The 27,333-nt window shown below is 44.7% G+C and overlaps 1 protein-coding gene and 1 long non-coding RNA gene across 4 annotated transcripts in view; one reads left to right on the top strand and one right to left on the bottom strand.

The window, feature by feature from the left end:
• The window catches only part of DUSP13A (dual specificity phosphatase 13A), a 30,015-nt gene extending 3,939 nt beyond the window's left edge, over positions 1–26,076 (bottom strand). The window contains exons 1-6 of one of the 2 annotated variants that reach the window (XM_075025711.1): positions 25,823–26,076; positions 25,309–25,526; positions 22,304–24,186; positions 19,876–21,552; positions 16,969–17,289; positions 14,846–16,156 (exon numbers count right to left, since the gene is read on the bottom strand). In XM_075025711.1, the coding sequence (XP_074881812.1) occupies positions 23,987–24,186; positions 25,309–25,526; positions 25,823–25,983 (579 nt within the window). In that variant the 5' untranslated portion in view covers positions 25,984–26,076 and the 3' untranslated portion in view covers positions 14,846–16,156; positions 16,969–17,289; positions 19,876–21,552; positions 22,304–23,986. The remainder of the gene's footprint in view (positions 1–14,845; positions 16,157–16,968; positions 17,290–19,875; positions 21,553–22,303; positions 24,187–25,308; positions 25,527–25,822) is intronic. The other variant, XM_075025712.1, reaches the window with a different exon arrangement.
• Positions 11–16,962, top strand: LOC142030135 (uncharacterized). 2 transcript variants are annotated; one of them, XR_012650095.1, is made up of 4 exons: positions 11–1,898; positions 2,487–2,618; positions 4,936–5,018; positions 16,713–16,962. It is a non-coding gene; the product is annotated as an uncharacterized LOC142030135 (long non-coding RNA). The 2 variants fall into 2 exon arrangements; XR_012650094.1 differs by having other exon boundaries at positions 11–2,618.
• Positions 26,077–27,333: the final 1,257 nt, after the last annotated feature.

The following is a 27,333-nucleotide window of genomic DNA, read 5'->3' as shown; positions in this document are numbered from 1 at the left end:
CTGAAATGAATTAAGAGGAAATTTTCATACGGAAATAATATTCCCTAGAAACTAGTCCTGTTCATTACCCTCCAAATGGCATTACATTATTATAACTAGTGTGTGCAGCAGGGCCTGCAGGTGTTGCTAAAAGCATCCTGAGAGCAGGACTGACTCTGTGGTAGGACGCTACAGGCATGTAATTCATCCCCTGAGAAAGCAGCAGCATAAGATGATATGGTTTAATTTCTTGTCAAGTAACGCTGTTGAAAAAGAACATCCTGTGCCACCCGAATGCAGCACTGGCTGAACCTCATAGGTGCAGGTATGATTACTGTTACTATAGTGCTGATGAGTGTATGCAGGAAAGCTCCAGTACTTTATGTCGGAAAGTTACCAAAGTGTTTGTACGCACTTGGTTCTGGTTAGTTAAAACAGGAAGTTTTTGAAAGAATGAATCATTGGACTAACATATTTACAAAGCTTCTAGGGCCAAGGTGGAAATCTTAGGATGTGTATGTAAGACATATATTCATATAGTATATATGTATACATATATAAAATGTATTCACGTACAATTTTCTTTCATTTATAGGGTGGTATTTAAAACATGTATAGACATACATAGGCATACATGTATACTTATGAATGGATTTTCACATGCATATGAGCACAAGTCTTATGAGGAGCAGCTGAGGGAACTGGGGCTGTTTAGTCTAGAAAAGAGGAGGCTGAGGGGAGACCTTATAGCTCTCTACAGATACCTGAAAGGGGGTTGTAGTGAGGTGGGTGTTGGTCTCTTCTGTCAGGTGGCTGGAGATAGGACAAGAGGAAATGGCCTCAAGTTGCGGCAAGCGAGATTTAGGTTAGATATTAGGAAAAATTTTTTTACTGAGAGGGTTGTCAAACATTGGAATAGGCTGACCAGGGAAGTGGTTGAGTCACCATCCCTGGAGGTATTCAAAAAGCGAGTGGACGGGGTACTTCAGGACATGGTTTAGTTGGCATGGTTGATGGTTGGACTCGATGATCTTGAAGGTCTTTTCCGACCTAAATGATTTTATGATTCTATATGTACTTATCTACATATATGTGTGTATGTATAGAAATAGAAATTGAGAGAACTTGAACTAGTTTTTGCCTTCTCTCAGGCAAATACTCCTGAACACTCAGCTACATTGGTATACTTGCGTCTGTCTGTCTCAGTCTCCCCTCTGGGAGCTGTTCCACTTTGTATAAATAATGTGATAGCTATTTGCCTCCAGAGAAAGACTGTTTCTCTTGTCTGAGAGGTAGGGTACTTACCCGGGATGTGAGAAAACAAGGCATCTGAATTTGGGGAAATAATTACAGAGCTGAAAGTTCTGGCTTTGTTGCCCTGTTGAGAATCCCATTTAGGACTGTTTTGCTCCCTCACAGATCATGCAGTGGAATACAGGCATCCCTTTTGCAATGTTGTTTGCTGGTTTAGACCCAGGAAGCTCAGGCCAGCTGGTCCAGCCTGAAGCAGAGGTCAGTCGAGAGCAAGAGTTCAAAGATATCCAAGCAGTCCCCTCTCTGAGACTTTAGGAGCATTCCTCCTGCCAGGATCTCATTATCTGAATTGCTGTTCTTGCCCCCAGAGAACATTGATGAGCTTTGTTTTGTTGCTTGTTGCTATTAAAGCCATAATCAATGTGGGACCCACACTAGAACTCTTCCCAAAGTGGGGTGGCCAGTGTTTATTCTGATGTGGCATCAGCTTTCACTCTAATGCCTGAATGCCTGAATCTAGAGTTTGGGTTTATTTTCTCAGCAATTCTAGAAAACGAGTGCAGATGGGACCTTTGGAAGTCATCTCGTCTGTCCCCTGCCCCACAGCAACAGCAGCCAGATGGATGTAGCTTCTAAAGCAACAACAACTTTGTTCAAACATCCAGGTATGTTATTTTTAACAGCGTAGGCTGATTTGGGGAATTAAGCAGAAAGCAAGGGAGAATATCTCATTGCTTATGGAAAAAGAAGTTGAGATGATGCAAGGCATATTACTGAACACACCACATACATTTCTGTGACCTCAGCCTAAATTTGCTTCCCCTGTCCCCTTCTCCCCCCTTCTCCCCACAAATGTTAAGAGCAGTTACAGCTTTTTGTATATTCCAATAAAAAGAAAGTCTTCCTAGGGTAACTACTTAATAAGAAAAATATGAAAAGCACATCAAAAATGATGGGAGAGATGGAAAAAAAGCTGACTGGTTTTACTTTTATTGATGAAGGAAAAGAACTGCAGGGAAGTAGAGAGGAATATAGAGATAAAAGCCTATGAATTTTTCAGGGCAGATAACACCAAGAGCTTTGGTAAACGAGTATGTTGTGCAATCCCAGCACAGATTAGCATGAAGAATAGCACAGAAAAAGATATTGTGCATTGCCCTGCAAGTTTTACTGCCTTGTGAAAGTCATGCACTGTGCTCAGGAGCTACTGCCAGCATTGTCGTGATGACCTGCTTGTACTTTCACCGACACAGAACGTTAAGCTGAAGCAGTAAAAAAGATAATACAGCTTCTACATCAGGAGATTCATAAGACCACAGGCTCATTTTCAAGGAGTGTGGCTGACTCTCAATCGCTGCAGATGTTTAAAGGCTGAAGTTGTGGAGGTAAGCAGATGGATACTAAACCTCCAGTTCTCCTAGCTCCCACTACTTTAAACTTCTGTTGTAGCCCGTCAGCTAGTTACAGTAATGGAGATGATTAGCAGAGAGAGGGAAAGAGATGATTAGCAGAGAGAATTACATTGTGAGGCCTCTTTTTCAGGACCTGACTTTGAGGAGGTTCTCCAAGAATTGAGTCTTTTTAGTGCCGGTGAAACTTAGCAGGCGACTCCAGCCTTTGCAGCCAGGGAGGTGCTTTGCAACAGAGATCCCTTTCATACAGCAGTCCTCTTTCCAAAAAGTGCATCAACATCATTTGCTTCTCATGACTAATGCCAGACAAGTGAGCTCCTCATGTCAACACGAAGCATAGCTCCTCCCAAGCACACTGCTCTGTCCTGTGCTGCGCTGGCCTTGAAATTGAATTGCTCTGCAGGGCCTTCAGGGTAAGCTTGAAAATCGCTATACCAGATGATTGGACTAATGAGGAAAGTAATATGAATTTTTTAATTGAAGGCCAGGGACTTTGCTGAGGGTTTCCCCCCCCCCCCCTTCTACTTTAAGATACTGCAAAGCTAGCAAAAAAGTGCTGTGTCTGATTACATTTCTCTAAGCTTCTCCATTTGGGTGGCTCCCAGAAGCTGCTGCAGTTGGAAACAGCCAGTGACTGCAGGAGGGCAGGAGCCCCTGTAACTGGGAAAAAAAAGTTTCTGTCTTAGAAGGTCACTAACTTTTTCTGCAGAGATCTAGACCATGCAAGTTGGATAGGATTACTTTTCTTTTAAACGGTAGCCTGGAAGTACCTAAAGACCATCTCATTAGATTCTAAACAACAGCAACAACAAAAAAGCCTTCTACCTATAGCGACATTTGAGACTGGATAGAGGTTTTAAGGGCAATCCAGATGTATTAATCTCCTTGCTTCCCGGGAAGAATACAAGGTAGCACAAGCTTTAAAACCGTTTTGTCCTTACCCATCAGTTCCCAAACAGCCAGAGCACTGGGCTGTACCCCAAGCGGCCAGGGCCTGCTTGGCTCCATGTCTGAGCTGTGGAGCCCGAGTCACGGAGGCTCGGGTAGGCACCAGAGCCTCCCTGGAGGCACGGGCTGCAGGTGGCTGTGGGGCTCGGCACCGCTGAGCTGCAGGGAGCACCCAGGAAGGGTTGCGGGTGACTCTGCACGCTGTGTGTGTGCGGCCGGGTGCAGCTCCTGAGGGTCTCGGTCATTCCAGGACCTTGGCTACAACAACCTAGCTGAAGCTTTGTACCTCTTTGATATTATCCAGCCACTTGAGTACTACAGTCTGCAAGGCTTTTTTCCTTTTTCTTTTTCTACACTGGAAAAAATTGCCATTTTCTACTGAAGGTTTTTCTGGCAAAGAAAAGAAAAAAATGCACAACCCCCACTGACTTGAATTGACTGAAGTGTTTAACAGATTTGTGTTGCGTTTGCAGATTCCAGGCAAAGAAAACTCAGCAAAGTTCTGGAAAAAATGCAAACACTCCAATATTGTAGATTTGAAATAGTTCATTTTCTTACTTCCAAAAAAATCACCATTTCCATTTTTCTTTTCAAAGTTACTTTTGTTTTGGAATTTTACTTTAGCATTGCATAAAATCTTTTAAAATATTAAAACAAGATGAAGTGGCTTGTTCCTGGTTGAGAAAAACATGTTTTGTTTAACTAAAAAAGAACGCAAACTAACTGAGCAGCCACATATTTGCCTAGCCCTAATTTTCACTGCTGTAACAGGGGGAAAGCCTCTTGCCATTTTGCCATGGTTGTTTACCTTGTCTCCTAAAGGCCAAACTGAGCTGTAGAGAGATTAAACGACTGTCTGAAGCCCCGAGAGGAGTCTGTGGCAGGGCATTAGTTGGGCCCCAAGTCATCTTTCCTCTATCCCTTTTGCTAGCACCTTCCTAGCTGACAGAGGTCTGCTTGTGGTTATGATGATAGCCTGGATGGGGACAGGTGTCTTTCAATAACAAGGTCTTACGTGAGATTATTGATAGCCTTGGGCACAGCAGGACACTGGTTTTGGCTGGACCTGTGGTTACGACAATAACACAAACACTAGCTAACAATAACATGATACAGAAAACTCCTGCAGCCAAACATCCTAAATTCCCTGAATCAAACCCTGACAAACTAAATGGTTCAAAATACCAAAGCATGAGATCAGAACATAATTCACATGGGAGAGGAAAAAAAAAAAGAAGCCTCTCAATGCATTTGAAATTGCTGTCTACTCGTTTTTTCTTCTCTTTTCTCTCAGCAAGCATCTCTGCACTCATCTTTTACACTCTTTGCTCTTTTCTCTCAGGTAGTGCTTAATACTATGGCTCTTTGTCCTCCTGATGGAAAAATCCAGATGGAAAGAAGTGTGGTTCACAGGGAAATGATCATGTAAGTGGAATTAATCTTTCAGATACTGTAACGTGAAATCTGATCTTCCTTTTTGCTAAGAAGACCCAATCTGTGTCTCTACATTTTGGTCAGAATCCGATGCTAAGAGAACCCAGGAGTCTCTTGAGGTAGAGCTGAAAGCCTTGTGCGCAGAAACAGGCACATTTAAAAGCAATAGCAAAGTTAAAACAGCCAGATGGGAACCTAGCAGGCAACTGAGAGGGGAACTCTCTGTTTTCCTTGCAAGCCTACAGGGGCTTGTTTGCAGGAATTAGAATCTCTCACCAGCAGTTCACTGCAGCTCTAATACCAAGTGGTATTGAAAATGAGAAGCAGGTTATGGCTGATGGTTTAAATGAGGTACCTGTGGGAATTTAGAAATGAGATCCTGGACTCGTCTCGGTGTAGACCGTGCACATGGCAGAGCAATATTGCTTTCTTGGCTGACTGCATCATATATTATGGCCTTTTATTTTGCCCACACTCAAACAGCGGGGAACAGTAGAAGTTCATTGCTCCTGCTTGCTGTTTAAACCCCGATCTGCCTCACCAGAGGCAGTGCCCCTGAATAATGGAAAGCAGAATCGGTCCCTCGGCTTCAGCAGGGGTACATGTTCAATGCAGCACTGTATTAATGCCATTACCATTATTCAGAGTGAAGAGAAAAGCAGAATGTACAATTAAAGCTCTGTTTGGTTCAGTTTTTAAGAGAATTTACTGCCCGGGAAAGATGCCAGATCGAGGTCTCTGGAAAACACAGCCCTCTCTTTAACTGCAGCGGCGGGAAGGAGTGGGAGCAGCCCTGCAAGCCTCCTCCATGGCTACTCCCTCACCTCAGCTCAGCTCGCAGATGCCCCTCGCCCTATGCTGGCAGTCCTGTTTTACTGGGTGGGAGAAAATCTGCGTCTTCACACCTCTTCACTGCTCAATCTCTTTCCTGACATCTCTGTTCATGTCCGGCCTTGTATGTTTATGATGGGGCCCTCCAACTCCTCCAAACTGAGCTGGAAGGTACCAACTTCTCCTTGTGAGAAGCAAAAGGCTCCTTCCGCTGTGAACCCTCCCGTCCCCGCGCAGGGCTGCCCGTAGGGCTGGAGGGGCTGCTGCAGGGCAGAGACAGCCTGCTGCTGCCCCACAGGACCTGTGTGTGCCGGGGGACGGCGGGAATGCGTGAGGCTGTTTCAGGAGTGGGAGCAGTCAGAGGGCAGGGCAGGTGAGGGTAACCAGCCTTGGCCAGGGGTTCGGATAGCCAGGAGAACCCTTGGTGGTGAGGCAGGTCCCAGGCGAAGCGGGAAGTCAAGGGGGTGCGTGGCTGGGTGCCTGGCCAGGCATGGGCAGAGCTGCGAGGTAGCACAGGTGGAGGTGAAGCCCGAGTGTCTCAGCTCAGATGGGCTCCTGAGTGAGGTGGGGAGCCCCAGCGAGGCCTCCCACTGCTTGCTCTCACGCAGCTCCTTCCAGCAGCCCCATCCCAGGTCACACAGCCACCATTGTCTTTGGACAAGGCAAGCCCCCAGGAGAGGCAGAGCTTGCCAAGCCAGGCTCATGGCCCTGCCAGCAGGATTCAGGCTCATAGGGGGAGCTTCACCTGTGCCCTGCTGGTTTTTGGGGAGCGGATGTTATTGCTAGCTCATGGAAGTGCTCCTGGAGAGCGTTTCCTTTCCTTTGCAATGTAACGGATCTGCACATATTTTCCTAAGACCCTATCTTTCCAAGAGGGGAGAACCTCCAGCCCCCCAGCCCCATCCTGCATCCCCCACCCTTCCCATTTAAGAGCCACACAGCCTATGGAGAGGCACCGGCCCATGCACGGGGCTAACGCCGCAAGAAAGGGTGCTTGGAAAATGGGGGCAGCGGGTGGAAAAATGGGGAGTCCTGCTTGCAGTGACAGGCCATGGCTGTGGCAGGATGACAGCTTTTACATCTTCAGCTTTCAGATTCAAAAGAGATAAAAAAAAAGAAGTATTACCTTAGCAGCTGGCATCTCTGAGCTATTCAATGCACCATCCCCAGCAAGACAGCGCTGCCCTCCACAGGCTCCTACCATCATTTCTGACTCGACTGTGGGTATGTGTCAAGCCTAGGGTGATGCTTTCCCCTTTACTTCTCTTCTGGGGCACTCCTGTCCAGGGTACCACAGCTAGGAATTAAACCCCCCCCAAACTACTGTTTTTCTTGACACATCTCAACTACAGTCATGCTTCTCCCTGAATTAAAATAGCTGTAGTTTTAAGTCCTGCTGCCAGCAGCCATAACTGTACTCTATGCTATAATCGGGAGAGCACACAATCACTGTGCAGCTAACCGCTTCTAATAGTAGAAACTTCACTCTAATCTTATATAACGTCAGTAATGGAGCAGAGAGGCTGTGGCTTGTGAGGAGCTTAGACAGAAAGCTTCCTCGGGCAGCCCGTGCCCTGAGGGCAGAGGAGATCCAGCGAGAGCAAAAAAACCAAAGTGACCTTGATATTGATAACAGTTCAGTGAGTGCTGTCACAGCCAGCGCTGTGCCGAGATTTCATCGGTCTCACAGTCTGTAAGTTATGGGCAGTTCTGATAAAAATTATGTCGAAGAGACCAGACTCTGGGCGGGGGGGGAATGCCTTGCAAGTTTCAGGAAAGACAAACAAGGATGTTAGTATATTGCTATTAAAAGGGGCTCCAAAGCACTTGCCCTTCTGCAGCAGTATGGATTTGTGTGACTGTGGATTAAAGGGGTTTTTTTTTTCTTCTCCTTGGTTTACTCCTCAGATGATTTTTGTCTGACTGCTGCTGTCAATACAAAATTGACAATGCTGTCAAGCTTGCAAGACTTCAGAATATTTGAAGGCACAAGTAAAGGGGTTTTGATATTCCTCAGTCATTTGGCAGGGGTATCTTTGAGCTGTCTGTCTCTCCCTGCACTTTTAATGTAAGCAGTGAAGTGCTCTCCTTACCTTGCCTTGCTTGAAAGGGTACATATGAAAAAGGCACCTTTTTTCTAAGGTTGGCAAAGCTGTACAAACTCTCTGCAGTGGAATCAAGAGCAAAAGGACTTCAAAACTCTACAGTGGAAGATCTATTTTGGCACTTAAGTTTTTTCAGGCACATCATAGAGCTTTCAAGGGATACTCTCAGCTTTGTTGGGGCAGAGTGGAATGTTTGTTCTTTAGATTTTTTTTAATTGCTGACTTTAAAACCATGATTTGTTTTTTGATTAAGTCATCTTTTAAGTATGGTGATTGTATGTCACAAAGGGATTGACCTGATGAGGTGCATGAGAACAGCTAAGAGGAGACATTAAGACCTAGAGCTGGGGTTTACTTTCTCTTGCAAACTTTTGATTGTGTCTGATGAATATTTGCTCCCAATTTCTTATCTTGAACTTGAAGAAAGAAAACTGGGGATGGTTTTCCTGCTGCTCCTCCCTGGTATTGGGGTACCAGGTAAACCAGAGTGAACCAGGGATCTGCCTAGTCAGGGGGCGTGGGTAAAGCAGTGTGTGCAGACACCTCCCTGGGCTGTGATGGATGAGGGGTCAAGGGCAGGGGGGACACGCTTGCTCCTCAACGGAATGTCCAGTCCCAGGGTCACTGGGAGAGCTTGTCCTGCCATTTGCTGGCTGGTGGGAAGGAGTTCCCACGCCAGGCCCTGCAGCGCTGTCTCTGCGAGGAGCCAGCAGTGTGGTGCTGCCCCACTCCCCAGATACCATGTTGATGCCACCTGAGTCTTGCAGTTGGTCAGGCAGGGCAGGAGCAAGGGTTGCTACGTGCCAGCAAGTTTTTGGAGGTTTTTTTCACCTTCGTCTCGTCAGGTTTTATGCTGTTGTTTTTCTGATGCTGTTTCCCTCTGAGACTTGGTAGTCTGTAGATCGATGCCAAAGCCAGTAAGGTGATGGAGGCAGGAAGAGCCTCCAGCAAAGCAGCAGCCTCATGGCTCCCAAGAGGGACAGTCAAGCACAGGTAGCAGGGAGGGGTGCAGCCTTGCTGGAGGTTGTGCCTGCTGCAGGCAGTTTGTAATAGACAGTTTGGGAACAGGCTGCAAATGTAACAGTCCATTTTCCCAAAGCAAACCTCAGCACATCCAGCACAGCCCTGGGAAGGCTGTCCTCTGCTTCAGAAAGTTGCTGTGAGGAGGAATACATTAATACTGCGAGCTTCTCAGGTACAATGGTAATGGGAGCCACCCGTGAGCTATAAATAGCATTAACATCCTTGGCATCCCAAGCAGTCGTTTTTGCTGGTTCTAGTGAAAATGAACAAAGCTTTGAGCAGTTTTTATTTATGTTCTCTTTGCAGGCTGGAATCTTGTGAGTAGTTTTTCTTACTGGCTCTGAATTTTGAGTTTATTTTCAGGGAAAATATTGGCATTTTCTCCTTTTGGATTTTTTTCTTTTTAATTATCATATATAATTTTCATATTTTTAACATAACTATGTGGGAAAAGCTATTGTGACAGGAGAGTGGGGATCACAAGTAGTCATTTGCAAATAACCTCTGTGTGATTGCAGGAAAAGGGAAAAACAACCCCAGGAACCAAAATTTACTCTTCTGTAAATCTCATATACATTTTTAACAAAATACTGAAAATGTTTTGTTTTAGAATTAAGCCAATAATGGAAGGTGTTTTGGCGTGATTTGTGGTGTTTACATTGAGAGATCAGAAAGAAATAGTTGTTGTAGTAGAAGGAAAAGCTTTACATGCCTATCAGACACGATCTTCCTGTAGTTTCACAGGAAACAAAGACGTCTTTTGTCAAGGAGCTATGAAGACCTGAGAGTGAAACTAGCAAAAAGGGCTCCCTTCAAAATATTTAGGTACATTTGATGAAGTCCTGTTGTAAAATGATAAAGCCTCACGTGTTATGTAACCTTCCTTCGCTGTTACAGACATTGAAGAAACACAAGGTCTACAAAACAGACATTTTGCTCTGGGATAACCACTGAACCACTGCTACTAGATCAACTGGTAGAGCTGGAAGAATTAGGCCAGCTTGTAAATATGCAAGAAGGGCTGTATTTTTTTCCAGTTATGCCAACTGATCTGATTATACGCTGCCTTTACTGACAATCCTTGCCTTAGACTGGCAGAGCAATACTGCCGTTACTGAAACGCTGTGATTTTTCATATTGCCAGAAGATGGCAGAAGAAAGCAATCTTGCAAGATTTAAAAATACACAGTATACTCATGACTGGCGTTTAAAGGGAGCTGTTACTGATATACAAGAAACTGCACTGGTTGGATGGAAGGAAGATGTGAAATGTACTCAATGAATTAAATTGGTATTGACCTGGGCATATACATCAAATGATCTACACTGTATCCTTTCCCATGCAGGCTTTCTGTGTAAGAAAGGCCTGTAACAGCGCTCATTTTTCCTGTGCACAGTGCAGTTTGGCCTGGTTTTGCTCCACCAGCAAAAACTGTTGTACAAACCAGTCCAGGACATGATGCAATCACCCTAAGTAAAAAGCAGGGCGATTCTTTTAGTCTTTTATTCTCTCTCTTTCCAAATAGGTTTCTCTTCCCTTTCCCAGTTCCTCCAAGCATAGTAGGAAAAGAGCCAAGGTAGCGCAAGCATTACTGCAAACATCCCCTCCTCTGGCTTTTAGGAAGAGAGGGAGGTGCAAGGGGCAGATGCCGAGTGGGAGAACCTGCCTGAGCGCTGACAACCTGTTGCATTGAGTTGCTGGACTGGGCAGTGGGCTAGCAATGGTGGTTGGTTCCAACAGCGTCTCTCCTGACTGTTCTCCAGGGGAAAAGTGACCCTTCAGCCGCATGGCTCCCACCAGAGGGGACATTTCCCCTGCCAGCTCTGAGCCTCTCTCAGGAGCTGGCGGGGCTTCGAAAGGGGGCTTGGGTAGAGGAGTCCATGCTGTTTGTGCTCCCTCCCCAGCTGCTTTAACTTCAAATACTTTTCTGGAAGGAAATAAACCCTCTGCAAGAATGGAAATTGACTTGGAAAGTGCAATCAGACTGGCTGGAGGCTTTGGGTTGACCAAAGGCGTTACTCGTCCTCCCCATCCAGAGCGATGCTTCCCTTGCCTCCTCCTAAAAGCTAAAAGCAAGCTGAAGAAAACTTGCAAAGGTTGTTGGGCGTCGGTGAAAATTAAGGTGCGCCCATGAGCCTGTCGGAGTTCCTGCCGAACGGCAGCGCTGCGCAGGCCCTGGGGGTCGCGGTGGCAGTGGGGTTGCGGTGGCGGTGGGGTCCCGGTCCCGGTCCCGGTCCCGGTCCCGGTCCCCGTCCCGGTGGCGGCGGCGGCGCTGCCCGCCAGGTGTCCCCGCGGCACCGCGCCGGCTCCCGCCGCCGCCGCCGCCCGCTTTTTAGCGCGCGTCGGTACGGGGCACCGGGCGAGGTGATCGGTGGGCTTTGCCGTTCGTCCGACGAGGGGACGAAGCCTCACGGGCACGGAAGCCGTGCTGGAAAGCCCGCGGCCGCGGGCCCGGCGCAGAGCCCTCCTCCCGCGGCGGCTTTCTCGCCTGTCCTTCACCCGTCCTTTGCTTTTTTCCCCACGGCCCGAGCTAACTTCCCTGCAGCTGAAGGAGGCAAGGTGCTTGTCGGGGGCGGGGGGCAATCAGGGAGTTTTGTAGGAGGACCAGCCCTTCCGTCCAGTCTGCAGTAGTTAAAAGCATCGTGAGGTTCAGGAAGTAGCCTCTCTATTGAAGGCCAAAAGCTGGAAGATAACGCAGGGGAAGGATCGCTCTAAAGTTGTCCTGTTTCTTGCGCTGTCTTCCCCTACGCTCTGCTCTGGGCTAATGGAGAATGATTGACTAGCCAAACCTTCAGGTCTAACCTGCCTTGGCACCTTTTCCACCTGTCTTATGAATGAGGTGTCCACAATATCCCTTACTAAATATCAAATGGTATAACATGGGCACCAACCATCCAGCATCTGCTTCCCAGGCTGGGAATACGTTTGTCACTATGAATCGAGATTCATTTCACAGTGACAGGAAGGAGGAGGATGATGAGGGATCAAGAGTGGAGAAGCAGAAGAAAAATGTTTAAAGCAACTTCCAGCTGTTGTGACGATGAGGAAAAACAACTGATGATACGGATGCCCATCACCTGGGCAGGAACACACTTGCCCCATGAGATGATGCTAACGCAGACCCCAGTGCCCTCACACCTTTCCCCTCAGAATTCTGATCCTACTTGGCTTTTTAAGGTACTGTTTCTTATATCACTTCCTTTGGTAAAATGACTTTTTCCCAGCTTGGTTCTGCAGTTAGCAGCTCAATGAGCTTCATCTTGTGAGGAAAGTGAGTGATGGAAGCTCTGCAGCTGCTGGCAACACCACAAGAGCACTGCCGGTATCCAGGAGCTTTCTTTTGCCCTTTGGCTGCCCACCTCTGAATTACAGGGTCCCATCTGCTATTCAGAAGTAGATTAAGCCTTCCTGAAAATGAATAGGTTTAACAGAGCACAAAATTACTTTCTACCTAGTCCAGGACATCCTACAACCTAGGTCCTTTTGCCAGGCTTCCAGCAACTGATCTTCAAAGCATCTCCAGGGTATGCTTAATCCTGCTCTGGACAGGAGGTGAGCAAGCACATACATACCCTTTACACGTTGAGGTTTTAGTAGGTATGCATGTATGGGGGAAACAACACTCTATAGACATCTGTTCCCCTTCCACGCTTGAAAGGAAAATCCTCCCCTCAGCACTGAAGCATTAACTTCAAATGTCAATTTGCTATCTTTTTTTAGTGAAGACAATAGTGAGAAACGGTTCAGCACAGGTAGTTTATCCCCAAAACAAAGGCAAATTCAGGGCTGTCCAGGAATTTGAAAGCTCTGGGTAGAAGGGATTTTCTATTTCTATTCTACTGGGTGAGGTGTATATACTTGTGTTTTCTATTTCTGTTCTATTGAGCAAGGTGTATATGCCTGAGAGGGAACAAGCATACATGCAGGTCAGCTCAGAAGGGAGGAAGCTCCTGCGCAGGTGACATAATTGTGGTTGTGGTGCTGGATCAGGCCTTGAGAGGGCTACACTGAACTCTGCTCTTCTCCTGCTGCTTACTCTTGACCATTGCCACAAGTAAGGGCTGAGATTGGGTAGGTCAGTCCTAACCCAAAAGATCAAATCTGGTCTGAAATGCACGAGCCCAGAGCTAGGTCAGCTCAGTTGGGCCCCTTCCTCTATTTCTGGGACTGTCAGACACAGGAAGGTGGTTACTGACTTGCTGACTATCGGAACAGAAAAACATGCTGTAGAGCTGAGGTGCTTTCTTATCCGGACTTACTAAATGCCTGTCCCACTTCCTTCATCTGTCATGACAGCAGACAGCTAGGGTCTGCTGATCATGCCTGTCCCGTTTTCTGCCTTCTTGGGGTCATAAACAATTGTGATTACGAAATAACTCCACCTTGTCCCTCTCTTAGCTTAAGCATCCTGCTGATGAATCACAAACTGAGTGACAACAGGCAAGACTGCTATGGTTAAAAATTTAAACTCCCTCTGCTAGCAGAGGTGCTGGCATGGTGGTGAGGCTCTCTTGGCACACATGCAGCCTGCCTTCTGGCCAGTTACATCTCCTCCATGCAGGGTGCTGCATCTTGACTTTACAGCTCTTCTACGCAGCTACACATGCTTTCACAGTGGTATCTATTAGCACCAACCAGCCCCCCTTGCAGAGATCTGAAAGCATGCTACCTTTTGGCACAGGAATGCAGCCAGCTACCCCCAGAGGAAATAAAGACAAAATCCTGGCCAAAGAGGGAACCATAAGAACAGAGCTAAGGTTGTGACTTTCTAAATGTTTCTCTTCAGTCTGTATTTGATGTCTGGATAATAAGGTGACCAGTCCCTTACAGAAACCTAAGGCAGGTTAAACAAGACAGAGGGAAACAGTGGTTTTCCTGAGCTGCAGGACAGTAGATGTGCAGGGCCTCACCATTCCCCGCTCACAATCTCTGTGGCTGAAGATTTCACGCAGTGTCTCTTCCTAAACCCTTTAGATCTGAGCTTTAAGTAAGGTTGATACAGCTGCGCTTCTTTTTTATTTCTAAAAAGAATGGCTTTTCCTTTGTACTGTTTGCATTTTGTCATGCTGCTTTGGTTTGCTCACCATTTTCCTGAGTTTGGTTAAGAAGCTGTCTGTGAAACTAGGAATGGAAAAAAAAGAAAATTATCAAAGACTTTTTTTTTATATATATATATGGGGGAGAGATTTTTCAAAGGCAGAAAGGGGAGTCTATCAGGTTATGCACCTAAGTACTGTTTATGCCCTTGAAAATCTTTCGCTTACAGTGCTTGATTGGTCTGTGCAAATCCATTGCCAGAAGAGGTAATTGACCATTTTTATAGAAGGATCAGTAATAAAACCACTCCAGGCTATTGTTCTAGAAATTAAAAAAAAAATTAGGAATTATGGAAAGAATATGTTTCAGGGCATCAGCCAGCCTCTTCTGAAACTATGCAAATTCACTTGGTGAAAACAACAGCAGACACAATGAAATGAGTTGTATATGAAGAACTGAGATCTCAAATGTGATATTATGCAGAAGGTAAAGAGTCTGTACTAGATAAGTAACAGCTCAATGTGTTATCAAGGGTGCACTTTGATTTTGATGAATGTTAAAAGAACCTTTAGCCTTGAAAATAAAGAGGATAATTTCTCTCTAGGCAATGGCTGCTCATGAAAGTCATAAAATAAGAGCACTGGAGCCCTAATTTTATAGTGCTTTTTAAATGATTTTCAAATGGTCCAGCTGCTTTGTGCCACAATAACACAAGGCAGAGATATTTACGCCGGCGATAACAAGCATGCATCAGCCTACCCGAGCTGCTCTCCGCAGGCAGCCCGTGTTAGGCGAAAAACACATGGAAAGCTGATACTTGCCAATGCAGATTGATCACAATTGCACCATGGCTAGAGCGATCCTGGGAAGCTGCTTTTTCCACCAGACAACTTGATTGTTTTTCTTGTCTGTGTCTCGCCTGCAAAGCATGGGATGTACACAGCCGGCGATGCTGGTTCTATTTTGACACTTGAGACCCTGCCAGCTCTGTGTGCCTCTTAGGCCATACCGTCCTTGGCAGACTTCTCTTTTCAGAAATAGGAGGGCAAATTCAGCCCTGGGTTGCACCACTGGTTTTTGGTGGGAGTCTTCCCAAGGATTAATTTGGCCCCAATGTTGGTGTTCCAATGTTGCAGCACTGTGTTATCTTGTATGGAAATGCATGCAGGAGGCAAATGAGCTCTGGGCAAAGGCTATACAGTTCTGCTGAGATGCTGGAATTGCCACTAGCAACTTTCCCCAGCTATTTTACCTCTGCATGTCTAGGACTTCGGTCTAAAACTACAATTTGTTTTCCAGGACCTGCTCTAAGAGGAGAACTACCCGAGGGTGGTGTAGCTTAGCTCACCATTTTGGGTAGTAATTTCAAAAGTCTGATTAGTATTTCACCTTTGCAGTTCCCTTTCCTTTGCGAGACATTGACTGAAGACAGGGTACTGGGAGAAACATCTCTTCTGAGCAAGCAGGGTAGGGTTGAAAGACTAGTTCCTTTATGAAATATTCCTGTAAAATTAAAGAACTTGGCTCTTTCTGTGTTCACTAGTGCTAGAGACACAGCAATGTTAGTGCAAAAAGAGCCTCTGAGAATCTATTGTCACCAGGGTGGGAAAATTCCATCTGCCATCTGGGTGACTTCTTGTACGTGTTGGACTACAATGTTTTTCACGCTTTCATTTGCTGATCCCAATGCAGCAAAACAGGTTAGCATCTTTTTATGTCCAAGGATATCCTTAAGAGCTTTAACTTTAAACAGGGTCTGGAGCTGAGTTTTATGAGTTTTAACGAGCAGAATGGACCACAAACTGGGAATGTATCCTAGAGGAGTATCTAGCGCATTTGTTGCCTCCATTTAACTCAATGATTGAGGAGTGACTAGAGCATATGAAATTCAGGCACCTACCCCCTAAACAGAGAGGAAAGATAGGTTTGATGCCAAAGCTTTAGGTAATGTTCCTTTCATCTTTATCTTATGCTCAGATTGTCTGTCTGACATTTCTCCCTGTCACTTTGATTTTTTTTATTTCATAAGCGTTTAGAGTTTACATAGGTGTATACTGTATCTCAGTTCAATATGTAAATCCTGCAGCTTGATGAAATTGCTCACTACTGGATAACTCTTTGGATAGCATTGCCTAGAGGAAAGTGACAGAAGATCATAAGGTAAGCCAGCACAAGAGAAGCAGATCTGCTTTTTCTAAGAACACAGTGAACAAAGATTTTCCCTTCAAAACAGAAATGAATACAGGTAGCGCTGTTCCAAGCTGCACAAAATAGCGCCATGGTCACAGACTGCGTAAGTTCATACTTCTGCCTCACTTGCATCTCATCTCATATCTGAGAGATCCAATTTACAGCAGCTGAGATAAAGTAGCCTCCAAGGGTATTGCATTCATCCCTTTCATAAATCAAGAACCACTTTTTGTTACTAGAGATCTGAGTCCAGAAAGAGAGGAAAACACATGGCATTAGGCTTTGTAAATGGCCAATTGGCATGTCTCTACAACAGCTCTTTGCAGCTTTTGGCTGTTTCTCAAACCAGAAAGTAACAATTTTTGTGTTGTGTGTTCTGATGAATCAATACAGAAAAACTTAAATAAATCCAACTGAGAACTCAGAACCTTCTCCCCACTCACTAAAATACAGCATCATTCCCTTTTATAATTGCTTTTTTTTTATCTCCTGCTACAGAAGATAGACTCTGATGATTACCAGTAGACCACATGTGATCCTTGCCACTGATTTGGGCATCATTTTGTTGGTTACTCCTAATCTTTCAGGATCCTACTGTCCTCCCACCTGCCAATGGAGACAATGTGTGTAAGTGGATAATTAGGCTTACCCAAGTGGTTGAGTGAGGTTTAGTTAATGCTGCTAAAGTAATTTGTGAACGCTTAATTGAAGTGCTGCATAAGAGCAGTGGTTTACCACCAAGAGATGGACTCACCATTTGGCCTTGTGAACGCACTCAGAGGCGGTACAGAAATGTGCACTGAGGTGAAAGTCCATCAAGTCCTCTGCAGGTATCCCATAATAATGCATTTCTTGGCCGTGGAAAGTTTGGTGTCCTTTGCTTCCCCATGCAAAATGTGCTGCATTCAGTGCATGGGTGACACCAAGCCTCTTCAGATCTTCCTTGTTATGGGCTACGGAGCTGTGGAGAACCGTGTACAAAAGCTCACTACAAAAAGCAACTCAAGGTACTTTGTTGCCTTGTAATGTATTATTGCTTGTAGAGTCCAGTGCCCACCACGCTTTGAGACAAGTTCTGAAAGAAAGAGTAAGGTAGTAAAAGAAAGGTAAAAGGTAGTGATTTCTGAATATATGCAAAATATATGTGGAAATGCAGAATTCCAAGTTACTTGACTTCTGCAATTTCCTGCCTATAACTTCCTGTAAATTTAATAAGTGTTACAGGCTCCAGTTGACTACAAAGGCATTGGGAATTACTGGCCCAAACACCTTACAAAAAATAACTTCATGAGGTAGCTCAGGTCCTCCTATAATGGGACTTGAAATATGCATGTTGAAAGAGCACACTCAGGTTTTAGCGTAGCCTGTAACCATTTTGCCTCCACCTGTAATTGTACAATGTTTCTTTGCTGGAGTGGTATTAGCCTTGCTATCTGGCTAAACTCCAGTAGATAAACCTGCCTGCTTAAGATCAGCATGAAATTTGATTTCTGCAGAATATTTTATATCTTGTGCCCTCAGCTGCTTATTATGTAGCACTTTAAAAAATATTTTACCTTTCAACCCAAAGGGTCTTGGCCTTGGCCTTGCGTATCAGCAATGGCTGATAGCCAGACAAATATTCAATAATCAGTTTGTTGACCCCTTCAAAGTCCTCCAGGATGAAAGACATCATGTAAAGTCAGCCATCCCTACTTTATTTTATGAGAGATATTTAACTTGTTTAAAGAGGCTGACCATCATATTTCTGATAAAGTCATAAGGAGAAACATTTCTTATAAAATACAGCATTAACTCTAGACTGATCTTTAATTTCCAAGTAGCTCCTCAGAAACTGCACATAACTGGTTCCACAGAAACAAACAGTGACAATTTATGGTACTGCTTCAGGTTATTTTAGTTCTGGCATAAGTCCTGATGCTGGCATGGGTTTGCTCAGTAACAGAAACATCCTCTGTTTATTGACTTCACTGAGTATTGGGTTGGGCCCTAAATGCAAATACTCTCTCTATTCCCCATTTCCACCTCAGGAAGATCCCATGAAACCTTATTCTCAGATATTGTTCATACTTGTCTTATTGACGCTGGCAGAATAAAGAAAATTCTATCTGCACTTGATAAACTTCCAGTTTCACTGATTGCAGTCTGTAACTCTTTGTATTTAAGCTCAATATTAGTGATCAGCTGTTGCATTAGCAAACAAACCTGTTTACATTTTTATTCCCATTAGCCAAATGTTCTCAAAGTTCATCTTTTCCTTACTACATGTACACACTGTTGTTATCTATACTTTTTTTTTCCCCATCATTCTTCTTTTTTTTTCCCCCCAAGAGACAGAATGTGATTCAAAATAAACATTCAAGAATAATTTGGAGCATATATACCCAGAGGCATTAAAAGCAGGTCTTAAAACAGCACTTAGAAGAATTGTGTTAAGACAATGCATTAAGAATGATGGTGTTTAGACAATACAATTTCAGTGATTTTTATAGCGTCATAAATCTTTGCTTTTACTACCTGTTGGGTTCAATTCTGCAAATCCTTATTTCCCCAAATGGTTCCAATAAAGTAAAAAAGTTAATTTCCAAGTATAGTTACAAGGTTTAACTGGAGGGGCAAAGGTTAGTTTCCCACTCCCATCACCAAGGCAGAAGTTTAGTGAAGTACTGCATGTTGTGCTGGCTTCTCCCTTTCCCCACCCAGTGCCAGATGCGCACAACCATGTTTCTGTGTGGCCACCACTGGCTACCAGTGGGCAGCCACCCGCTGTGCGTAGGGCTTATCTGCAGGGTGTCATGCTCCTGATTGGAAACACAGTGAGATTAGGAAGCAGGCTGCAATTCGTAATCTGCATTTGCAAAACCTGGTTTTATTTCCCCAAAGTCATCTAACTTATATTTAGGCTTTGTTTTTTCATAGCTAATAGAATGCCTGCTTTTAGCAGTAATCAATGGGTAATTAGCCAAAGGTTTGTTAGTTCCTCCTGCTTCTCTCATTTAGGAATTATTGTAATTGTACTTTCCAGATATTTCAACAAGTTTGCAACCTGCTGGTGGTGGAAAGAACTTGTTTTAGCATAACATCAGGCACTAGGCATGTTGAGTGCAGATGACTGTGTGCTTTCTCCGTGCTCCAGAGTGAAACAACCATCCACACAACTTGGAGAAATAAACAGTGAAGTCTGCTGTCATTCAGAATATCCATATTTTTTTGTCAGAAATTTCAGCTGCGAATCAGGTTGTCATACAAACAGCAAATATTAGAATACTTTTTTTAATGTGAAAATTTTCCTTCCAGTTAAAAAGAAACTGAAAAAGGTAAAAAACAATCATAGTTCAATTTTAAGGCTACTCAGGATCATGAGTCTGTCTTGTGCTTTATATGGTAGATGTTTGCAGCATTTAGAAAATCTATTTGTTGAATAATTATGAAATAATGCAAAGCAATAAAGAGAGTCTTATCTTTTTAATTAATTTTATTCTGTTCTGTAGGTTCTTTCTTTAATGGAGAGTCCTTTTGCTGTCTTCTGTGCTAATCTTAAGTCTATTTTAAGGCAATGAAATTTAACAACGCTAACTAAATAAAGCAGTTGGACAGCATATGTTAACAAGTACTGTATTCCCCAGCCCTTCAGAACAGCTCAGCCTCAAATAACACTTACATATCGCCTATGTAGAGATTAGGCCACTCTTCACCCACGTGATTGAATTCCACCTTGCAGCTGTCCAAAATATCTGGCAGTTCCTGGGCAGAGGGAGTGCCAGGCTCAGAGCATTCCAGGGCTGACAGGGCCTGACTGACTGTCTTCAGGCGCTGACCCCTTTGGTGGCCACAGGCAGATTTAGGCAAGGGAGAGCCGGCGGGAAGCCGCTGTTGCAGAATCCACAGGGGAGGTTTTTTGCTGAAGCGTGCTCTTTGCTGCTGCTTGATGTTCCAAGCAGGTGGCTGTCTCTAAATACGGCACACGCCTTGATGTCTCCCTGGATTAGCTCAGCGCTACATCCCTGATAGAACGGAGAACAGCCACAAAAATGAAAATTCTGCGTTAAGCGAATCTTATGCAAAGAAAACACTACTCCCCTCCCCACATAAGCTATACTGCCGTGCCTGCCAGCATAGAGCTTTCCCTGTGAAAGAAATGTCGGTCAACGCAACTGACGCAGTCCCAAATGCCTCATGTGACCCAGTTCTAATAATAAGCTACCAGGAAAGAGGGGACAGCTCATTTAGGGGTGAGTTCAAAATAAAGACCCTGAGAGCAGCTGTCCTGGGCCTTACCAAAAGGCCAATGAGACCACTATCCTGCGCCTGACTGTGGCTATAAGTGGATGGCTACAGAAAATCAGAACACAAAAGCGTGAATGACACTGCTTTCTAACACTCTCCCAGCTTCCAGCTGGCTGCAGCTCATGAGCTTCCAGATCTGGATGGAGTTTCTAAGTATTTGGTAACCCTGAATGGATATCTGTCCCATAAACTTTTCCCGTTACCCCTTGAATGTTTAGAGGCTTTTACCCTCTGCAGCGTCCTGTGGCAAGGTGTTGCACAGCTCACCTAACCCCCCTCCTCTTGTTTTAGACCTGGCTTCTACTGACTTCATCTGATGCCCTCAGTTCTTGTACTGGAAAACAAAATTGAGGGACCTTTCCACTGGAATCTTACATGGCTCCCTTAAGGTGATACTGTGGTTTTGTGATTACTTCAAGCAGATTTAAGTCTGCCACAGCTGTGGCTGGGACAGTCCCTTTCACGGTGCTCTGCTCACAGACACACACTCGCAGCCTTCACTGAGCTGGCACTAAACCTCATGACCCACTGGGTAAGGTGGGTCAGGAATTGGATCTAGATGACAATTGCTCTCAAAAGAAGAAAAAAAATTGGTTTTCAGATCCTCTTCAGGGGAGGTCTAACTCTTCTTTCTGGCATAATCCTTTCCCATGGGAGGAGCTCATTCCTGAACCATATGCACTCTGCTGTGGGGCTTTGTCAGATGTGTTCTTCAGCTGAACACTAAAAAAATGTTGAAAAGGCATAAAGGAATTAAGAACAGATTGAGGAAAGACCCCATGATAGGGCAAGCCTGGAGCAGGAAGGCCTTTGCACCTGTTTGTTTCAGAGGAGGCGGAAGGTAATCGGCTCCTGGTCAGGCTGGGTGTCCAGGACAGACAGTTCCTGTGGTCTCCTGGGAGGGTACGCAGGCACCTCTGCATGAGCCAAGGTGTTCTGGCCAGCTCAGCAGGTACATGGCTTACCTTTAGGTACTTCAGTATCTTTTAAAATGGGATCCTCCCTCAGGAGTTAACATTCAGTGCCTTTAGTCTCCCAGCTTGCGTAGACCCTGTTGACAGATGTGCATTTTCTGAACAAAGTGCCATGGGTGAGGTGGTATTTTTCTTTTGCTTTGGTTCCTTAGTCCAACTTGCCAAACCAATACTTGAAATACAAGTTTTCCCACTCATAAGGGAAAACATTGAAGTACATCATGACCTGAACTATAGCAGTGTTAAGTGACAGGTGAGAAGGTCTGTTTTCCTCCTAGAGCATCACAGCAGACAGTGTTTTCTGTTTTAAGAAGTTACAGGACTAATTCTACTGCTTTTGCTTATGCAAAAGAATCTTTTTCCCTGAGCAGACCTGGAGCCAAAGTTAAACTGTATATAAGGAAGGGAGCAATACAGACAGGCAGGAAATACAGGCAACACTAACTCTACCGATTAAAAACACTTCTGCAATTTGCCAGTGCCCTTGAAAAGAATTTCTGACTAATTCGTTCCCTCCACTGGGGTAAATAAGTCCTGCTGTACAAGATCACTACCGTGTCGTTGGTGGCATGGATACCGTACTAACTCAGCTTCGCTCTGTACTCTTCTCTTCTCTACCCCTGGTGAAACAATACTCTCCCAGGACGAGCAGTATCTCTGAGAGCAGGTACTAATTTACAACAGGAGAAGCTTTCACAGCTGTGGCTTTGTGGGACAGATGTTCAGGGACAAGCAAAGCATTATCCTGATGGGAGGCTCCATTAATCTTCCTCACATGTGTCTAATTTTGCCCAGCCTAAAGCCATTAAGATGCATTATTTCACTCACATGAATTTCAGATTTTTCAATGCCATGTCTTCAAAAGGTTTCCAGACTAAAATCTACTGTAATGTGAATGAAATATAAATTATAATGAAATATTAACTCATATAAATCCCTATTAACTCTAATGGAGAACTTCAAAGCAAACCTAGCTCCTCCTCCACTACTCTGCTGCTTTGTGAGCTATAAAGATTGACCTAGCACTATTGGGTTTTATATGTGATTTTCTATTTGATCTTTTTACACTACAATGTCTTCTCTTTCATCAGTGGAGCTCTTTGGCAAGATTTAGGAAAATCCAAACAGACAGTCAAATAGACCTCTGAAAGGATTTTAAAGATGCTTATTTTGCAAAGCATTTGTTACACTGAAATAGGGAGGGATTTCTACATTCCCAGAAGTGCAAGGCAGAATCAGCATTCATGTCATAACCTCTCCAAGAATTAAGGAGTATAGGAGGTCTGGGAAGGAAGAGGTTCAACTCACAAGTCACCACTATTTAAGTCTCCTAATAACCTTGCAAGTCTCTTCCAGCAGAGAGGAAAATTATCAGAACTGATGCTTCAAATGCAAACAAGCAAGCAGAAACGTATTAACTTAATCTGGCAGGGAAGTTTTAGAAGGTCAGCTAATCAATAAATTAAACCAGTAGCAAAGGGCAAAAATAGATTTGATTATCACTTCATGGTTCACCACAAGGTAACAAGCTAATTTTCAGGCAGAGTGGTAACATTAATTTCAAACACTGTTCCTGTATTAAAAATCACATTGGTTTAAGTACTGATTAACTGGTGATAGGAAAAGTGACATCCTCAAAACAGCTTAAAACTAATTTGTATCAATTAAGCCTAGCCATCGATGTAAGCTAAGTTCCTACCCGATGTTAAACCAGGGATGATTCAAAGCCACTTACACAGAACTGATTTGGGATAATTTGGAGGGAGAGTGAACTGATGAATTCAAGCTTACAAAATGCTTTGAAGATCTGAAATATTTTTTTAATGTCCTCAATATACTACATAATATACATTACCTTGTTGAAAACATATTTACACAAGAAAAGTTTTGTGGGTTTGCTGACCCAGAGACTGCACTGAGAGCTGCACAGAAGTTTATTCTGCTGGTGTGAGTCTTCAGGCTGTCACAGCTTTCTGTAGCACTGTAATATTTAGCAGACCAGTGAAAGAGGAATGCTTCTGTAGCAGTGCCTGGGCTCTTAAGAAATTGCCCTTGCCACATCACCAGGCCTGGAACACAAAAAGCTTTTCTTATGAGAACATGCAGGTGAGAACTGCAACCAAACCAAAGAAGCTAGTTATGTTACACTCCCAAGTAAAGGGGACTCAAACATACCATACAGTTAGATGCAATTATTGAACTTGCCTCTGGCATTAGCACAAACCAGGAACAAACTCGTTCCATCTTAACCACTCAAGTGGAGTGATCCGGTAGCACCACGCTAGGCACAGCAGCTGTGCAGCACACAGTGCTTACGGTGCTGACGTTGGCTGTGCTGTTCTTGGAGGAACTGAGCTATCAGAATTAATCCACTTACAGTTCTGTTGACTTTTTTCTTTGATGCATAATTTTCTTCATTTTCTCAACATGCATTGATCATAGGAAGCTGTGTATGCACAATGGATATGAAGGCTGAAACTCAGAAAAGTGATTGCAAATGGGTCTGCCCTTTCAGCAGTCCTTCTTTTGCCGTAGCTGAACATCCAAATTTCGCAGGTGTTTCAGAAAGCCACGATTGGGTGAAATCCATCGATGTTCCTTCACTGTTTTGATGGCTTCAACCAATGGGAGGTGGTGATTTATCATAAGATATGCTAGGACTAGAGAAGCTGACCTGCTTACTCCAACTGCACAATGTACCAAAATTTTAGCTGGTTAAAAAAAAAAGAAAAATATTATAACAATAGAAGAGAAGCAGTACAGTGGATGAAGTTTAATTTAAAGGGAAGGCAAACCCCTTCTGCCTTCTCCAGCTTGGTCAGAGCAAACAAGATGTATTTCTTACCTTTCTGATAGATCACATGAAGTACTAACAATTTAAGTCTAATTTGCAATTGTTACACTCACTTGTATGAGAAGTGCCATAAGATCCCAACCTGACCTCATAAATATCAGTAAATGAAAGAAACGCTGTTGAAGCAATGAAGTTGCTCTGTTGTGAGCAAGAGGAAAATCTGAAAGAGGAAAACACTGATTTCAGAGGGGCTTACTCGGGTGAAGAAGAAGGCTAAAATCTGGCCTGAAAGGATGGCACTAACACATTTGCCAGCAAGAAAAATGACTGGCCTAGTACCATTGCATAATAAGGCAATTTGCTGCAACTGTAATTGTCTTTTGAAGGCAGATCTTGTGATACAGACTGACACAGCTCCATTAATGCCAGTTTACTCATGCTAAGAAATGGTCTTTTATGTAATACAGATTAATTAATATTCTATTGCACCAGTGCCAAGAAGCTCAGTCTCTTGTGTAACATGCTATAAATCTCCTTTGGTAAAGGTAAGTCTTCTCCTCAGGGGCACAGCTCTGCAGGCCCTGTTCAGACAGGAAGCTCATTGCAATATATGAGCCTCTTCATGCGGTTGGTGGCTGTAGAAATCAGGACACTTGTCTCTTTATTCATTTGTTCTTACAAATACAGTTGCCATAAGAGGGTCTCAAAAGAGGGTGTCCATTTTAAATGCATGTTTTTGCTTCTCCCTTTTTGAACCACCCTTTCCTTCCAGATGTTTTTCTCTCTACTCTGCCTCCTCTTCTCTCTGCCCCGGTCTCTCTCCTGCACTGTTCATCCCTTTTCTCATGTCAACTTTTTGGGACCTAGTTAGAGCTACATCCATGTACCCAGCACTCTCTCCTCCTGCCACCCACCGTACAGGTGACCAGCAGCTGGCAGGAGACCATGTAGTGACCTGTCCACCACTGAGCTCACAGAGCTTACCTGTTACGAGAGACTGCCAACTCACATAAAAATGCAACCAATGATAATTTCGTACCTCCTGGTGTGTTCAAGGCGTTGTGGATAAATTGTGCCGCAGAGAAAAAGAACTGGCTTATGTCAAAGCTTGGGAGGTCATGGGCTGGTACACCATAATAATCAATGGTTGCTCCGTAGAAGTCCTGGCCTCCGTGGCTGTATGCTGTGCCGTGGGCAGCATTTAAAACATGGGTCACGCCCATCTTCCACAAAACAAATCTGTTATGAGCTGTCACTCTAAGGAAAAAACAAAGAGAAACAAATTAAGATGGGTGCAGAGAGATTCATAGAGCAGGAGAAACACTGCGATTGCATCTCCCAAGCCATTTGCTGGAGCATCAACCCGTGCATTGCTTCTAAGGGCTAACCGAGAAGCAAGTATCAGCTGCGTCATAATTTTATCTTGGAAACCGTGCTGTCTGCAGCGTAAATGGCAGCAATTAGCAAAACTATGAGCTGTCTAAAGCCGCATCTATGAGGCATACTAACAGACAGAACATACGGCAGAGGTGTGTCCGTAAAGCTGTACTTACAGGTCTCCTAAGAAGAGATTAGGCCATACTTCATCAACATGGTTGCAAGAGGGTCGCCCGGTGTTCAGGAGCTGTTCAATTTCTTTAAGGGAGGGGACGTCCCCCATGCATGCCCCAGCACCTTCGGGTCCCCGGGGGCCCAGCGCCTCTGCCCCAGACATGCCGAGAGCCAGGGAGAGACCCTGCTCCCACCGGCCGGAGGCACGGCGCTGGGTGCTGGGGTGCTGCCAGCCCCTGGGCAGTCACGGGGGAGGCCGGGAGATGGGCTGGGGCAGGTGCTGGGCAGCAGCTCCCGCCACCAAGCCTCACCGCCCCTGCGCTGCGGCGTCCCTTGAGCCCCCTCCCCAGGGCTGGCCGCTCGCCCGTGCGTTGCCCTGACAGGCACAGCCAGTTGAAGCAGATGCATGTACCAAACCGGGCATTACTGGGTCCTTACTGGTTCCGGTCCGCTCCCCAGGGCTCATCCCCAGAGCCACACTGCTCTGCCTGCCGCACAGCAGCCTCGGTGCTGGAGGTGTCAGCCGCATGTGGTGGCAGCCCCCTGCCCGCAGGACGCCCACCAAGACATGGCCGTGACTGTCCTCAGCGGTGTCCTCAACAGAGCAGTGGCAGCGTCCTGGTTTAGGCTGGGATGGAGTTAATTGTCTTTCTAGTAGCTAGTACAGTGTTATGTTTTGGATTTAGTATGAGAAGAATGTTGATAACACACTGATGTTTGCAGTTGTTGCCAAGTAGTGTTTTATACTAAATCGAGGATTTTTCAGCTTCTCATGCCCAGCCAGCAAGAAGGCTGGAGGGGCACAAGAAGTTGGGAGGGGACACAGCCAGGATAGCTGACCCAAACTGGCCAAAGGGATATTCCATACCACATGATGTCATGCCCAGTATATAAACTGGGGGCAGTTGGCCATTGGGGGGATCACTGCTCAGGAACTAACAGGGCATCAGTTGGCGAGTGGTGAGCAATTGCATTGTGCATCACTTGTTTTGTATATTCCAACCCTTTTATTAGTATTGTCATTTTATTATTATTATTATCACCATTATTAGTTTCTTCCTTTCTATTTTATTAAACTTCCCTTATCTCAACCCAGAAGTTTTACTTTTTTTTCCCCCAATTCTCTCCTCCATCCCACTGGGTGGGGCGGTCAGCAAGATTTGGCTGTTCATCACAAGCAATTAAAGGCCTGATAAAGGAAAAATAGAAACCTGTCCATTGCAAGAAGAGTGGCAACTCTCTCCCAGTAACAACTGTCTCCCATTTATTTTGAGATGCTTAAAACAATAGCTGTGAAAGGGTAAGTGCACCAGCGGGTCCTACCAACATGGTTACCAGAAGGTTAAACACCAAGTGGATGATGATGTCTTGCCTATCACCAATAATCTAGAGAAATGTATTTCTTGAAGCTAATGTTTTTTTCACCAAGTAAAATTATCTGAGCCTAACTGGATGTTATACGTTTAATCTTTTCTATTGCAGTCACTATTTTCATCACTGTGTTAATACAATA

Source organism: Buteo buteo, chromosome 4 (genome assembly GCF_964188355.1).
Source record: "Buteo buteo chromosome 4, bButBut1.hap1.1, whole genome shotgun sequence".
Taxonomy (NCBI): domain Eukaryota; kingdom Metazoa; phylum Chordata; class Aves; order Accipitriformes; family Accipitridae; genus Buteo; species Buteo buteo.
The sequence above is the reverse complement of the archived record's forward strand: the minus strand, read 5'-3'. Positions and strand labels throughout refer to the sequence as shown.